A 15457-nucleotide genomic window follows, 5' to 3' on the forward strand; every position below is an offset into this window, starting at 1 on the left:
TGAGTCCAGAGAAGGGGAAGTAAGAAATGAGAACGGATTTCAGCAAAATTATGACCCAGGGACCCCCTCCGCCGGCTCTTCCTCCTACGTCAGCATGCCCAGTAGAGAACTGATTCATCAGGGAGATCCCCAGGAGAGGCCCCAGGGAGAGGGCTGCTGGCTCAGCTCTCCCTCTCCCCATGTCACCCGATCCATGGAGAGGTGCCCCTACCGGCCGCCTGCATCTAGCCCTACACCGCTGAGAGGCTGGGCAGAGGAGGACAAGACATGCAAAATTGGGGTCGTGGGTGGAGAGCAGGGTGGGGCTAAACATGTAGTCAGCAAAGATGATTCCTTCCTGAGATTCTGCGGGGGGTGGGGGGGAAACTTGGATTGAAGTTAAGCAAAACAGTGGGAAGAAATGGGTGATCCAAAGGGCATTCAGTCCGCCTAGATGTCCGTGATTTCCCATGCGAGCGGGGAGGGAGCTGCAGGAAGAGGGAGGAGGCATGCGTGTGCGTGTCTGAGCTCCCTAAGTCTCTGGGTGTCCAGGCTTGGGGAGCAGGGGGGAAAAGCTGGAGGATCTGGAGAAAGGAAGGAGTTACTTGCTGGTTTTAACCTCTCGGTGCCTGGCACAACTTCCCGAGTGAAAGATTTCCAAAACTTCCACTCTTTTCCACCATTTCAACTACTTATTTTTGTTCTGCTCCCTTGGGAAGCAAAAGCAGGACAAGGGAGAAGGAGAGATGAGGACACGACGGTTTCTCTCCAGTTTTGACATGTGAGGATGGGTAGGAATCCAGGTGATTCCTAAAATCCCTGGATTCCCAGCAAGAGCACCTGAGCAGGAGAGTTTGGGCTCTTTAAGCCACCTTGGGGGCCACAGCAACGTCCTTATCCAAGAAAAATGACCTTTCCTCAACCGGTCTTGCCTACACAGTCCCCTGAAGAGATGCAAAGGATGTGGGGATGTGGTGGACGAGGAGGGAGACACCAAGGGGCGTGAGGAGCGGAATCAGGTGAAGAACCACAATTCCCAGGAAGCTGTGGCTGTCCCCCCGGGAAATGGACTGGAATAGCTGCCTGTAAAGCCACATAGTATCTTGGATTTTTTTTTTCTTTTTTTGTTTTGCCTTTTGCCTTTTGCCTTTTGCCTCTTGCTGAGCCATGGGCACTGAGGGAAAACTGACTTTCTGCTTTTTCTGCCAGATAAGGAAAGAAAACCGTGAAACTGAAGGAAGGGCAAATGGGCCACTGAGGAAGGTAGGAAGGAAAACCACATCTTCTTGGGACTTGTGTCAAATGCTGCGGGATCATCCTGGGTCCTCTGCCTAAGGACCCAAAGTTCTGGTCAAATCTACCCTGTGTCCTGACCCAACTTGTCTAACTCTGCAGTAGATGTGAGGAGAAAATGAGTCTGCATCAAATCTTCACAAGTAGCCCTAGACTAAAGCACGCCAAGGCTGCTGAAGATGATTCTTGGCTCTCCACCCTTCCCACCCCGCCCCCAACTCCCTCAGCATCCCCATCGTCAGGGTCAGGTGCTGACTAGGTTCTGATTTCCCGTGAGGTGTTCTTCTATCACCTGTCTAATCAGAGAAGGGAAGCTGACGTGGTCACAGCCTTCCCAACACAGAGGAGAGAATATTCCAATCCTCTTTCATTTCTTCTTCCCGTATCTCTAGTTCATGGACGTTGGGCATAAAGAAAGAGCTTGAAGTCCTAGAGTTTCTCATCAGGGGCTAATGAGCATATTTCTCTCTGGACCTACCATGGGATTCCAGTCATCACCAAATAACCAGGGGGAAGCAAGGTTTGCAGTCACCAGCCACGACAGAGTTTTAAACAGGAATTCCATCCAAATACCATCTCCGTAAGCCAACTGTCTCTCTCATCATTATCCCCTTTCCACGATTGCTAGCATCCTGCACAGAAATCCTCCTTGAGTCAGAGGAAAAAGCTATAACCAGACTGAATCCTGACACTGTAAAGGGATCCTCTGTGGGCCTGGTGGGTTGTTACCTTGCACCCCTCCGGGTCTGTGGGCATTCGGAAGAAAGGTGCCCACTCAGGTCAGAGCAGAGTAAGCTTCGCCAGATGAGCCGCTCCTGGCTTGGACTCCCACTGCATCAGTGAAAGAGCCACCTCGTTCCTCTGGGAAACGCTTTCTCCCACCCTTCCTCTTCCTCTGTCTCCAGCCCCCCTGCCTTCTCACATCATCCTGCCTCTCAGCCTCATGCTCTGCCTTCTGAATCCCCTCAGACCCCAGATCTACGGTTCCTGGACCCTGCCCTTTTTAAAGCTCTCAACATGTCTCTTTGCCAAGCCTCCGTCTTTTTCATAGCTCACTCTCCATTCGAATAATTTTACTACCCAAACTCCCATCCAGATTTTTCCTAACTTGAAAAGATTCTTCAACTGTTCTCTTTTCTTCAGTTTAATCTGCCCCCCCCAGTCTTGTCCCCTTTAAAATCTGCCAGTTTCCAATAACCCTCATTTCTTTCCTCCTTTGCCCCCCCCCCAGTGATGGTTGGGATACTCCCGTTTGCTCCAACACCTCCCAAGCCCTCTCAAACACTGATATCATTCCCTCCTTTCCCCCAAACCTCATTGACACACTTCTCCCCGCAAGCACACTGAAGGCCCTAGTCCTTCAGTCTCAGGTGCACCCCACTTCCCCCTTGTCCCCTCCTCACGCCCATTTGCTTCCCTTCCTCCCGGCACGTTGGTCCCCGTGCCTTCTTCCCCACTCACTCGGGTCTCCTGCTCAGGACGCCCTTGCCGAGGGCGGCGGGGGATTTGTGCTGAAGGAGGGTTCCAGCAGCGGCGCAACAACTCGGGGGACGCTCCTTCTCCTTGTCGGCGACGGCCCCGGGCCCCGCCGGGTGCTGGTGGGGCGGCTGGGATGCGTGAGCCCTGCTGCTGGGGCCCGGCTGGGGCTGCGCCAGGAGCTGTCCGTGGTGCTGAAGCGGGGGCTTCTCGGGCGCGGTGGGCGGGAGCTGTCCGTGGTCCTGGAGCTGTTCCTGGGCCCCGGCGGCGGCGGTGGCCGGGGTGGCCGGCAGCGGGGCTGGCGACGGGGGGACGAGCCCGGGCGGAGGCAGGGCTTGCAGCAGCTGCTGGTGCTCCCACAGGCTGCGGTTCTCGGCGCTTAGCTCGTCCAGCCGCCGCTCCAGCTCGTCGATGCGCTGGCGCTGGGTGTGGATGAGGCTCTGCTGGTTCTGCACGATGGCCGTGAGCTCCTTGAGGTAGAGCACGGCGCGCACCGGGTTCTCCAGCAAGCTCTCCATGCCGCCCGCCGCCGCCTGCGCCCTGCCTGCGCCTGGGCGGGCGGCGGGGAGCGCGAGGGCGCGCAGGAGCCGAGCAGCCCCGGCGATCCGCTCGCCTCCCTCTCCGCCGGCGCCGCGTCACCGCCACACGGACATTCACACACGCACGAGGGGCGGGACCGCGGCGCCAGGGCCCACCCCTCCCCCCCCCCACCTCCCACCTCTAAGCTTCGTGAGGAGTCTCGGCTTCCTGCAGGGCTGGCAGAGGAGCAGGATAAACGAAGGGACCCGGGGTGGATGAGGGGGATCTGGCGAGAAAGGGTAAGCCGGCCAGGAGGAAGCGGCGGCACCGGGAAAGTGCGGTGGGACCCGTAGGAGAGCAGAAGTAGATGAGGACAGAGGAGGAGGAGAGAGCGGCTGGGAGAACGAGGACGCGGAGAAAGGAAAGGTGGTGAGAGGAGAGAGAAGTGTATTAAAAAGACGTGGTCTGAAAGGTCACGGGTTCTGTTGCCTATGTGCAGTCATCCCAGAGGACGGGGGTCCACCTTAAAGCCCTTCTGAGGAGAGGCCGCACGCTCGGCGGTCTGTCCTGCTGGGGGATTCCCTGAATCGGGAGGATCCGAGGACAGTGAGGGACCCCAGAGAACGTCTGGTCCTACCTCTCCAGCCAAGGAGAAAGTTAGGGTGGGAAGGCTGTTTACGCTGGCTTTTCTCTGGGAATGAGACCTCAGGACAGTTTTGGCCACTCTAATGGGAACACAGACTAAATAAACCGGGCCCTCTGTGTCATAGGGCTAATGCTTCCAGAAACTTCTTAAGAGAGCATTCTGTTTGAAAAATATTTATGAAATGCATACTACACCGAACACTGTGCTAGGTGGTGGTAAGATAAGGATGACTAGGACGGACTCTGGCTTCTTGAAGCTTATGATTAAGTGGGAGAAACAGGTAGTAAATATTTAATTTCAATATAAGGCAGTAGTTGAAAGTGATAAGATAGAGATTGCCCAGAGCGCTATAGGAGCCCAACAGCTTGGGGATTTGGGAAGGCTCCTTGGAGGGAATAACACTTGAAGTGGGAAGGATTTTCTAGAAAGGGGGAACAGCATAAGCAAAAGCTCAGAGATAGGAATCCGCATGGACTGAATCATTCATTACTTTCTACAATACATGTACATAAAACACACACTAAGTGCCAAGTAACGTACTAGGAACGATGTAGTCTAGCCCTAGCATGGACCATAAGTTATAGTTTCTATAATCAAGATTACAACCTAGTAGAGTAGATACAGCATGCACATGGATATCTAAAATACCAATCAAAATTTCTGTAAGAGCTCTTCAAGCCAAGTGCCATAGGAGTTCAGGGGAGTGGGAAGTCGTGTTTGACTATGGTGATCTGATAAAGAGGAGGTGTTCGTCAAGCTGGGCCTTGAAGGATGGGAGGTGCTTCAACAAGCAGAACAGAGGAAGATAGGGGAGCTATGTCAGGCAGCAGGAAAAGACTAAGGAATGGAAATAGAGCACCTCCGTTCAATGCAGTATGGCAAAAAAATGACCCTTTCCTCTGGGCTATGAGTACCCTTAGCATATCTGTTGTACTGTTGTATCTTCCACACAGGTGGGCCACCAGCCTCCCTATGGACCTGCTCTTCCCCCCCAGAGTAGGCATATCTGTTGGTACCACGTGTCCCGTGAGCTGGGCCAGCCAAGCCCATCTGGTGCCAGACTTGGATGACGTTATGGGAAAGGATCTGTGCTCTGCAAATAAATATATTGGTTTCTCTGCACTTGTATTTTTATTTTGCTTTCCTCCCATTCATTTTCCTAGCAGACTTCCTTTTGTAAAGAATGCGTGAAGGAAGCTTAGCCACAGCTGAGCCAGCTTCCAGGAGGATGCTTTGGTAGTGACCAGTATTCCAGCTGAGGAATGGAGGTTGAGGGGTGGAATGAGGGCCCACAGAAACTCAAACACTTTTCTTCTGAATTTTCTTTGCTTGCCTAGTTGATTTGTTGTCTAAATAAGAGTTGGGTGTTCATAGAAACCAATACTATTTCTATAAGCGAAACAGCCTGCAGCATAATTCTCTATGGAGCTTGTTTAAAATGCAGATTTCTGGGCCCCATATTAGTCCTGCTGTGTTGGAATCACTTGGAATGGGGCCCAAGTGTTTTCATATTTTTAACTTTTTTTGTTTCATTTTAAAAAAGCTTTATTGGGTTACAACTCACATGTAATAATATGTACCCACTTTGAGTGCACAGTTCAATGAATTTTGCAAATATATACACCGTCTGATCAAAATTTCCATCACTGCAAAAAATGAGGTTACTACCTCATGCCCCTTTGCAGTCAATTGCCATCATCCTCATCCCCAGTCAACCACTGATCTGCTTTCTGTCAAGACAGATTAGTTTTGCCTGTTCTAGAATTTCATGTAAATGGCAATCATAGAGTATATACTCTTTTGTGTCTTCTTTTTTTTTCCACAGCATAATACTTTTGAGGTTCATCTATTCTCTTATAGGTATCAATAGTTTGTTCCTTTTTATTTCTGAGTAGTCTTCTATGGTGTGGGTATACCATAATTTTTCTACTCACCTATTAATGGACATTTTAGTTGTTTCCAGGTTTTGGTTATCTTGAATAAAGCTGCTATGATCATTAAAGGACAAGTCTGTGTAGACATATGTTTTCATATGTTTCGTGTTTTATGTTACATGTGTCTTATCAGAAGGAAAAATCTAGAATTGGAGTTGCCAAGTCATATACTAAATATATGTATATTTAACTTAATAAGAAACTGTCAGATTGTTTTCCAAAGTGGTTGTACAATTTTTTATTCTGACCAGCAGTATGTGAGAGGTTCAGATGTCTCACATCCTTGCTAGCGCTTGGTATTTTTACCCTTTTTTTTTACTTTATCAATCAGGAGTATATTAATATGGCTTTAGTAAGTATTTCCCTATTGACTAATGCTGTTGAGTATCTTCTCATGTGCTTTTGGCCATTTGGCCATTATCTTCTTTACCCACTGTTTCTAGTGAATTGTTTGTCTTATTTTGAGTTGTAAGAGTTCTTTATTTATTATGGAAAGTAGTCTTGGCCAGATGTATGCATTGCAAATATTTTCTCCAGTCTGTGGCTTACCTTTGTTTTCTTAACATTGTCTTTTGATGAGATTTTTATTTTGATGAAGAAAAATTTCTTTCTTTCTTTTATAGTTCATGCTTTTTGTGTCCTATCAAAAATTCTTTGCCTGTCCCAAGGCCAAAAACATATTCTATGTGTTCTTCTAGAAGTTTTATTGTTTATGCTTTTATGTTTAGGCCTATGATCCGTTTCAGGTTAATTTTTGTGTTCAGTATGATGAGTCAAATTCCATTTCTTCCTTAAATGTTTGACATAATTCACCACTGAAGCCATCCCAGCCTGGAGGTTTCTTTATGGGAAGATTTTAAACCACAAATTCAAGTTCTTTAGTAGATACGGGGCTATTCAACATTCTCTTTCTCTGTGTATCCATTTTGGCAATTTGTGTCTCTGGTAGGCAGAATGACCTCCCAACGATGCCTTTGTCTTAATCGCCAAAACCTGTGAATATGTTAACTTATATGGCAAAAGCAACTTTAAATATGAGGTAAAGTTAAGGATCTTGAATTGGGAAGATCATTCTGGATTATCTGATGGGTCCAGTGTAATCACAAGAGTCTTTGTAAGAGGGAGGCAAGAGTGTCAGAGAGGAGATGTGACAACAGAAGCAGAGGTCACAGTGAGGCAATTGCTGTCTGGAAGCCAGAAGGCAAGGAATGCAGAAGCTGGAAAAGGGAGGGAAACAGATTCTCCTACAGAGCCTCCAGAAGGAATGCAATCCTGCCAATACCTTGGCTTTAGCGAGGTGAGATGCATTTCGGACTTTTGGCTTCTGGAACTCTAAGATGGATGGTAAATTTGTGTTGTTTTAAATGGGGGAATTCCCTGGTGGTCTAGTGGTTAGGACTTGGCACTTTCACTGCTGTGGGCCTGGGTTCAGTCCCTGGGGAACTAAGATCCTGCAAGCCGTGTGGCTCGACCAAAAAAAAAAGTCACCATCTTTGTGGTAAACAGCAGCAATAGGAAGTAGATATAAGTGTCTTTTAAGAATGTGTCCATTTCATCTGAAGAGTCAAACTTATTGGCATGAAGTTGTTTCTAATATTTTCCTATTAGCCTTTTTTTAAAATCTTTTTTAAATTTTATATATTTATTTATTTTTGGCTGTGTTGGGTCTTCATGGCTGCACACAGGCTTTCTCTAGCTGCGGCGAGCGAGGGCTACTCTTCGTTGCGGTGCGTGGGCTTCTCATTGCAGTGGTTTCTCTTGTTGCAGAGCATGTGCTCTAGGCGTGCTGGCTTCAGTAGTTGTGGCACACGGGCTCAGTAGTTGTGGCTCACGGGCTCTAGAGCGCAGGCTCAGTAGTTGTGGCGCACGAGCTTAGTTGCTCCACGGCATGTGGGATCTTCCTGGACCAGGGCTCCAACCTGTGTCCCCTGCATTGGCAGGCGGATTCTTAACCAGTGCGCCACCAGGGAAGTCCCAGAAGCTTTGATTATTGACTTTGGACCTTTCTTCTTTTTTAATACAAGCACTTAAAGCTCTGAAGTTCCCACCCACCACTGTTTTCGCTGAGTCCCACAAATTTTGTTTTCATTTTCACTCAGTGCAAAATATTTTGTAATTTCCCTTGTTACTTCCAAATCTTTCTATTACTGGTTTCTAATTTAATTCCTTTGTGGTCAGAGAACATACTCTGTGTGAGTTCAATCTTTTTTACATTTATTGAAACTTCTGGGCCTTTTATATGGTCCAGTCTACAGCCTGTTTTGATGAACGTTTCATGTTCAAGTGTCTGGTAGCCACTCCAGCTTTCTCACTGTTAATGTTTGCATGTGTGATAGACAGACTAATACCTCCCCAAAATGTTCATATCCTACCCCTGGGAACCTATGAATATGTTACCTTACATGGCAAAAGGGACTTTGCAGATGCCATTAAAATTAATACCTTGAGATGGGAAGATTGTCATGGATTATCCAGGTGTGCCAAATCTAACCACCTGATTCCTTAAAGGCAGAGAGCCTTTCCTGGCTGTAGGCACATGGAGACATGACAACAAAAGAATGGTCAGAGTAGTGTGATGTGAGAAGAACTAGACCTACTTTTTTTGCTTTGAAGATGGAGGAAGAGGCCATGAGCCAAGGAATGTGGGTCACCTCTAGAAAAGGCAAAGTAACTGATTTTCCCCTAGAGCTTTCAGAAAGAAATGCAGCCCTGATGCCTTGATTTTAGCCCAGGGAGACCCATCTTGGATTTCTAACTTACAGAACTGTAAGATAATACATTTGAACGGCTTAAACCACTACATTTGTGATCATTTGTTATGGCAGCCACAGAAAACTAATACAGCATGTTACATTTTTTCCCATCCTTTAAATTTATCTGTGTCTTTAAATTTAAAGTCTTTTTTCTTATAGATAGCATTTAGTGGTGAAAATACAGTATCTAAAATGAAAGTTTTACTGGATGGGATTAAAGCAGATAAACACTACAGAATTTTAAAAATCAATAAACCTAAAGATATAGCAACGGAAACTATCCAAACTGATTGATACTTTTCCACAGGTCACTGAGTCTCTATTCTTTTTTTTTTTTTCTTCCCCAGTCTTTTTTTCCCTCTGAGCTGTGTGAGGATAGTTTCACCCCTAGAAGTTCCACTTAGTTCTTTGTTTATATCTTACATTTCTCACCTCATTATGTTTATGTTTTTCTCCTAATTTGGGTCTCATTTTCCTGCTTCTTCACATATCTAGTAATTGTTTTATGCTATGCTGGACATTCTGAATGTGACTTTGTTGAGTGCTGAATTTTGTTGTTTTCCTTTAAAGAGTGTTGGGCTTTGTTTTTGCAAGTAGTTAGTTACCTGTGGATCCACTTGGTCCTTTCAAGACTAGTTTTTAAGCTTTTTTGAAGGGCCAGTCTAGAGTAATCATTCTAGGGCTAATCTATCCCTGCTGCTATGGTGCGATCACTCTGTCATCTGATCGGACGCCATCAAGGTCTCTTCAGTCTGGCTGGTCAGAGCTCTAATCTCTTCCAGCCTGTGTGAGCCCTGAGAATTGGTCAGCTTAAACCCCATCATTATGTGCTGAGTCTTGTAGAGTTTTACCCTGGATGTGTACAGTTCAGTGTTTAGCAACAGACTCAAGGGGGCTCTCTGCGGATTCCTGGAGCTCTTTCTTTGTATAACTCCTTCTTCTCTAACTCTGCCCTGTAAATTCCGGCCACCTCAGCCTCCCCAAGCTCCAGTGTCTGGGACCTCAACTCAGAGAGATTGTCGTGCTCTGCTTTGGTCCCCCTCCCTGCATAGCAATCTTGAAAGTCCCTCTCAGGCGGCAAGCCAGGGCGATCGGGGCTCACCTAGTTTGCATTCCTTTTCTCAGGAACCATAGCCCTGTGCAGCTAGTTTTCCAATGTCTGAAAATTGGTTTTTAAATATATGTGTATACTGGAATATAACAATTTTCTAGCCGTTGATAGAAGAAGGGCAAATGGAGTCCCAGTTCTTGGCTTCTGGCCAATTTTTTTATGGCTGGAGGCCAAAAACTACATGTTTAACGAGCACCCCAGGTGATTCTGATGCACCTTAACGTGGAGAGCTCCTGAGCTGGAGGGCAGTAAAGGGAATGCCTTTCCAGTGCACAAGACACCTTCGTATTCATTATCATGTCATCCTCAATCCACCCTCTGAGGATGGCTGGGAAGGGATTACTCTTCCCCTTTCAGGACACTTTTTTTTTTTTTTTTCTTGCCGCACCACGCGACTTGCAGGATCTTAGTTCCCCAACCAGGCATTGAACCTGGGCCGTTGGCAGTGAAAGCACGGAGTCCTAACCACTGGACCGCCAGGGAAGTCCATCTTCCTGGTAATTTCTATTTTGTGTAAAGTGCTCTTCCTCACTCTGAATCCCTGCATGTCCAGATCCCATCCCATCAAGATTCAGTATAAATACCACTTACACCGTGAGCATCTTCCATCCTCTCTTCTTTCTTTGGATTCTCATAGCACCTTGACGTCTCTCTCTCTCTGACCTTAACCACTCTCTCTGTTATCTGGTTATCCATGTAGTTGTCTTCTCCTCCTAGACTGCAAACTCCTCGAGGGCAAGAATTAGTGCCTTATAAATCTGGGCACCCACCCCACGCCTGATCTGCCCTCATCCCAGGGCCTTGGGCCAATATTCCAGTGATATGTGTTCAATGGAAGAATAAGGTAGTGGTTGGGAGCGGTGAGAGAGGGCACAGTGAGCAGTTATGCTTAGTCGAAGGGAAGAATTCAGCCTCAGAAAATGGCACTTTACCCCCTGGAGCCTCCGATGTCTCTTCTGTTTTCTTACTTATTGTTTTATATTTTGGCCGTGCCGTGCAGCATGTGGGATCTTAGTTCCCCGACCAGGGATCGAACCCGCACCCCCTGCAGTGGAAGCACAGAGTCTTAACCACTGGACCGCCAGGGAAGTCCCTCCGATGTCTCTTTTAAAATGACATGGTAGGACACTTGGTTAAATTGTGTGTGTGTGTGGTGTGTGTATGTACTTTTCTGCGTGTATGCATAATCAACAATAAAATGTTTCAACATTGAGATCAGTTCAGGAAGACTTCCTGAAGGAGGTGGGGTTTTAAGACTTCCCTCTTAGCTATGACGTATATGTTGGTAAAATCATAATTCTAGGCTAACTTGGTAAGAGCAGAAGGAATACTGACGAGGGCTTTGATGCCCGATGGACAGCAAGGGATTCAGTTTTTCTGGCCCAGGGAGTGAATTTGTGCCTTTCTTCCCCCTCAACGACCTGACAAGATCAGAAGGTGCTGCCACCTCTGTCCACACGATGCCTCGCACGGTGGGGGATGAGTGGGGTGGGAATCCTCTCACTTCAGCACGGAAGACCCACAGATTTCACACACAGCTCTGACTGGACAGCTCGCCAGATGGGCAGGTGGGGCTGGGGAAGAAACAGTGGCGGTGTCTGCTCCAGCCCACGAGATTCAATGGATGCCAGACAACTAGAGGGGGCATTCAGGAGCATTTCGTCCAACCCTCTGCCTCTGGGCTCCATACAAACCAGAACTCGGGCTCACACATGCCTCTTATGTATTTTGTTGCCCGGACTGGAAATAAATCAGGCTATCAGCCTACAGGGAAGTAAAGCAAACACAGCCTCTTCCAGTGACCTTTTGGGTCTGTTTTCACAGGGGTTTGCCTTATTATATAATAACCGTGATGATAGTCCTAGCCAGAATTTGTATTTCACTCTCTGGGCCTGGGTTTTCTTAACTGTAAAATGGGAATAATAACTGAATCCCCATCATAGGTTGTAAGACTATTGTAAGGATAAATAGTGCGTGAGATGTGCAATCACACGTATTCATTTTATTTGATTCTCAGCGAGTGGTTAGCAAGACAAGTATATTTTTCAGATGTGGCAAGTGAGGCTCAGAGAGGGTGAGTAGCTTTCCTGACGTTACACAGCGAATGATGGCAGAACCAGGACTGGAACACAGGTCTCCTATTCTAAGCCCCTCCTCCTTTTCCTCTGCACCACATATTCGGACATCCTGATAGGACGTGGAAAGAATACTTTAGGGGATGGTCAGCAATGCCCTTATACTTGTATGTGTGCTTAAATGAGGTGAAGCGTTAAAGCACTTAGAACCATGTCTGGCACAGAACACGTGTCCAATAAAATCAGCTTTATTTTAATAAAGCTTATATAATACAGTAATAAATATAGTAATGCTATACCATGTACAAAGTACTTTCACAGATACACAGTGTCATTTAGTCCTCACAAAAAGCCCGTGGAGTATTTGTATTAACCCGATTTTACAGAAAAGGGTTCAGGGGCACACGGGAATAATGTCGCTTTCCCAAGGCTAGTAGATGCCAGAGCCCGAGACCTCCCTCAGGCCAGGCTGTCCTGGGTCTCCCCAGACAGGGCTTCTTTCAAATGCAGCCCAGGAGGTGGCGTTTCTGTGTCTCACAGAGTGAAGTTCAGTTGAGGGTGTGCAGTTCATGGCCTGGGCCTCAGAAGGAGCCTCCGAGGTCATCCTGCAGTCGGGGTTTGAGCTGGGGAAGCCCTAGTCACCCTGATTGCCCCCCGATGGATCAGGCCAGTCCTGCCAGGTTCCGGGCCATTCCGAAGGCATCCCAAGCTTTCGGGCTTGAAGAGAGCCGCACACCCATTCTCCCAAGATACCATTTCCTTGGGGCTTCTCTGGATTTAGGAATGGAAAAAGAACCTGGATTCTGGAAAAGGCAGTTGTGGGTTTGAACCCTCACTCTGCCCCTTCCACCCATAAGACCTTGGGGAAATGACTCACCTTCTCTGAGTCTGCGTTCCTTCACCTGTACGGTGGACCTCATGCGGATGCTGTGGTTACACTATAGCTGCTGTAGAGTGAACGCTGCCTGTTCTGGAGCAGGAGCGGTAAAGGCTTCCCTGGGGTCGTGGTCACTCTCCCTGCACGTCCCTGCCTCCATCTGTGAAGGGCTCGGTAGCGGTATCCCCTGAGCGCACATCTGTGAATGTTCTGTGTGAACAGGAAAGTGGTGAATACGTTGTTTTAGGAGGAAGTCCATATCCAAACAGAACCTTTGGGCCCAGCTGAAGGTGGGAACACCCCTCCGCCATTGCCCCCCCATCTCCAGCCCCAACAAAAGGCCTGCCTTGAATTTGGAGGAGGTCATAAGCCTCCACGGCAGATGCATAGAGATGCTCCAGAAAGCCCTGGAGTGAGAAGGGCATGGAGAGAACTGTCCTTCTTCGAGGGAGTGCTGTGCGGTATCATTGAGAACATTTGAGAAGCTTCCAGCTGGAGTCACAGGTCTGAGAACCCTGGTTACTGGTTCGAATCCTTCCTCTTTGCCCCTGACAAGCCCGTGCGCTGGGGCCAAGGTCTGTTTTTCTCCAGACCTCAGGAGTCCCTCTGTGGAGTCGGGGTGGAGGTGGAATCACTGGATCCAGGAGAAAACGGCCTGGGCGCTTACCTACCTGAGGACACCCTCCCCCCGAAACGCAAGCATCCCAACGTGTCGTCCCTAATCACCAGGCTCTGCCCCAGATTTCCCAGGACAAGCAGGTCCCTGCATCACAGATGGTTGTCTAATTTCAGGATGACAGCATGGCTAGGAAGATTCTGCTTACGTGGAGCTGTGATCTGCCTCCCTTGACCTTTCTCCCGTGGGTCAAGTTCAGCCCTCTGAAGTCTCATTATACCAGCCAATCCCTTTTAACCCCTTCCAGCTCTGCCTTTCCAGGGATAGGGAGAGATGAGAGAGAGGGAGGAGGGAGGAAGCCACATCCAAACTGCCTGACTTTCTCACATGGCATCGTCTCCGCAGAAACTGTGGGTGTCACATTTGACAAATTGTTTTGAAATATTCTCTTTTTCTGATTGCTGCCAACTTTTCCTCACCACCCCCCCGCCCCACCCACAGAAGCTGCTCTGAGAATGACCCAGGAAGTGGGAAGCAATCCTAGCACCCCACCCCCTGGGGCTTCTCCAGTTTGAATGGCAATATTTAGTAGTTTTCACCTCTTTATCATTTTTAATAATTTTTCAGAAGAATCCTTCTTTATCAAATAGACTCTTGCGTGGAACTCGGATGGGTGGATGAATGGAGAGGCAGGTAGTTAGATAAAATGGGAATGGTGTGGTTACGTAGCTGTACTGTAGAGCCAGACTACAAGGTTTAAGTCCTTGCTCCGTCACTTACTAGCTGTGTGACCCGGAACAAGTCACTTAACTATTCAGCTCCTCAGTTTCCTCATCTGAAGATGGGCGTAACAGTTAAAACCCATCTTATAGGAATATTGTGACTACTAAATGAGTTACTGCATCTAAAGCCTTAAGATAACCCCTGGAGCAGTGAGTGTCTGCCATGATGATGGTGATGGTGGTGGTGATGATGGTGATGATGGTGATGATGGTGATGGTGGTGATGGTGATGGTGATGGTGGTGATGATGGTGGTGATGGTGGTGGTGGTGATGGTGATGGTGGTGATGGTGGTGATGGTGGTGGTGATGATGGTGGTGGTGGTGGTGATGGTGGTGTTGATGATGATGATGATGATGATTACCAATGACTGAAGTTGGGGAGACTCTTCCTTCCTCCAACCAGTGTAATTCTTGAGACATTGGAGGTTCTGGGAACACTGCTTGTAGACCACTTACCTAGTTCATTTTCTCATTTGACAGAGACCTAGAGAAGGGTCACACAATGGAGTGCTGTAGAACAAAGCCAGATCTTGAGCTGAGGTCTCCTGCCTCCTGGCCTTTGCAATTCTCAAATATCTTTCTGCACGAGCTGAGCTGTGGACCCAAGCCAAAGCCAGAGACAAGGAATCAGCATCACCCAGCAGCCAGCAGGTCTGACCTTGGCTGAGCTGCTCTACTCCCCGTTCCCTCCAGGCCGGCTCCCAGAGGTCCTGTGCAGATGAAGTAGCAACTTTGGGTCTCTTGGAGTGAGGGTGGAGGCTGAAAAGTGGGGAGGAGGTGGGTGAAAGCAGTGAGCTGTGAAGCTTAATTCACACAGAGGCCAGGTCTTAAGAGCACAGGCTACAAGGTGTTACATGCTGTATGTGCAAAGTGCAGTGACTAATTGACAGGCGAGTCTAGAGACCCATCAGCCTCTCTCCGCCCCCTCTCCCCTCTTCTCTCACTCTCACTCTGAAGCATGAGAGGAAGCATCTCTCCCCAAACAGGCAATTCCAGGCAGGGGTGCCCCTCTGACATTTACGTTGCATCTCCAAGGTGATAGAGGAGGGAGGTCTTTAGTTTTTATCAAAACCAAATGAACTGTTTCTCTTATATCAAGTGACACCCCTCACTCATTCATTGAACACGTTTTTTGAGTGTCTACTATGTATGTTCTGAAGGGTCACCTTCACGAGCATGTGACCTGGGAAATGACACAGGGTCCTATGCTCAGAAGGACCCCGCATTTGGTTTAATGCTCTGCTGTCAGCATCTTGAAATGGTTAATCGTTTTGCCTTGACGTTGGTGTTTTGTAAGGTTGTCAGGGAAGTCCAGTGCAGGGGAGTGCGCACACGGACAGGAGACGAGTCACGCGAGTGTGTCCTGTGCCTTCAGCCCACTCCCGTACAGCCTTC

The 15457-nt window shown here is 48.0% G+C and overlaps 2 protein-coding genes across 7 annotated transcripts in view; one reads left to right on the plus strand and one right to left on the minus strand.

The window, feature by feature from the left end:
• The window catches only part of IQSEC3 (IQ motif and Sec7 domain ArfGEF 3), a 100579-nt gene extending 96821 nt beyond the window's left edge, over window positions 1-3758 (minus strand). For 2 of the 5 annotated variants that reach the window (XM_082349059.1, XM_082349061.1), the window contains exon 1: window positions 2734-3356. In XM_082349059.1, coding sequence (XP_082205185.1) covers window positions 2734-3266 — 533 coding nt within the window. In that variant the 5' untranslated portion in view covers window positions 3267-3356. Of the gene's footprint in view, window positions 1-2733 lie in introns of all 5 variants that reach the window. The other 3 variants (XM_082349063.1, XM_082349064.1, XM_082349060.1) reach the window with 2 other exon arrangements.
• WASHC1 (WASH complex subunit 1) overlaps window positions 1-15457 on the plus strand; it is a 52826-nt gene that overhangs the window by 6915 nt on the left and 30454 nt on the right. The window lies entirely within an intron of this gene.

Source organism: Balaenoptera borealis (genome assembly GCF_965194805.1).
Source record: "Balaenoptera borealis genome assembly, chromosome: 13".
Lineage (NCBI taxonomy): Eukaryota > Metazoa > Chordata > Mammalia > Artiodactyla > Balaenopteridae > Balaenoptera > Balaenoptera borealis.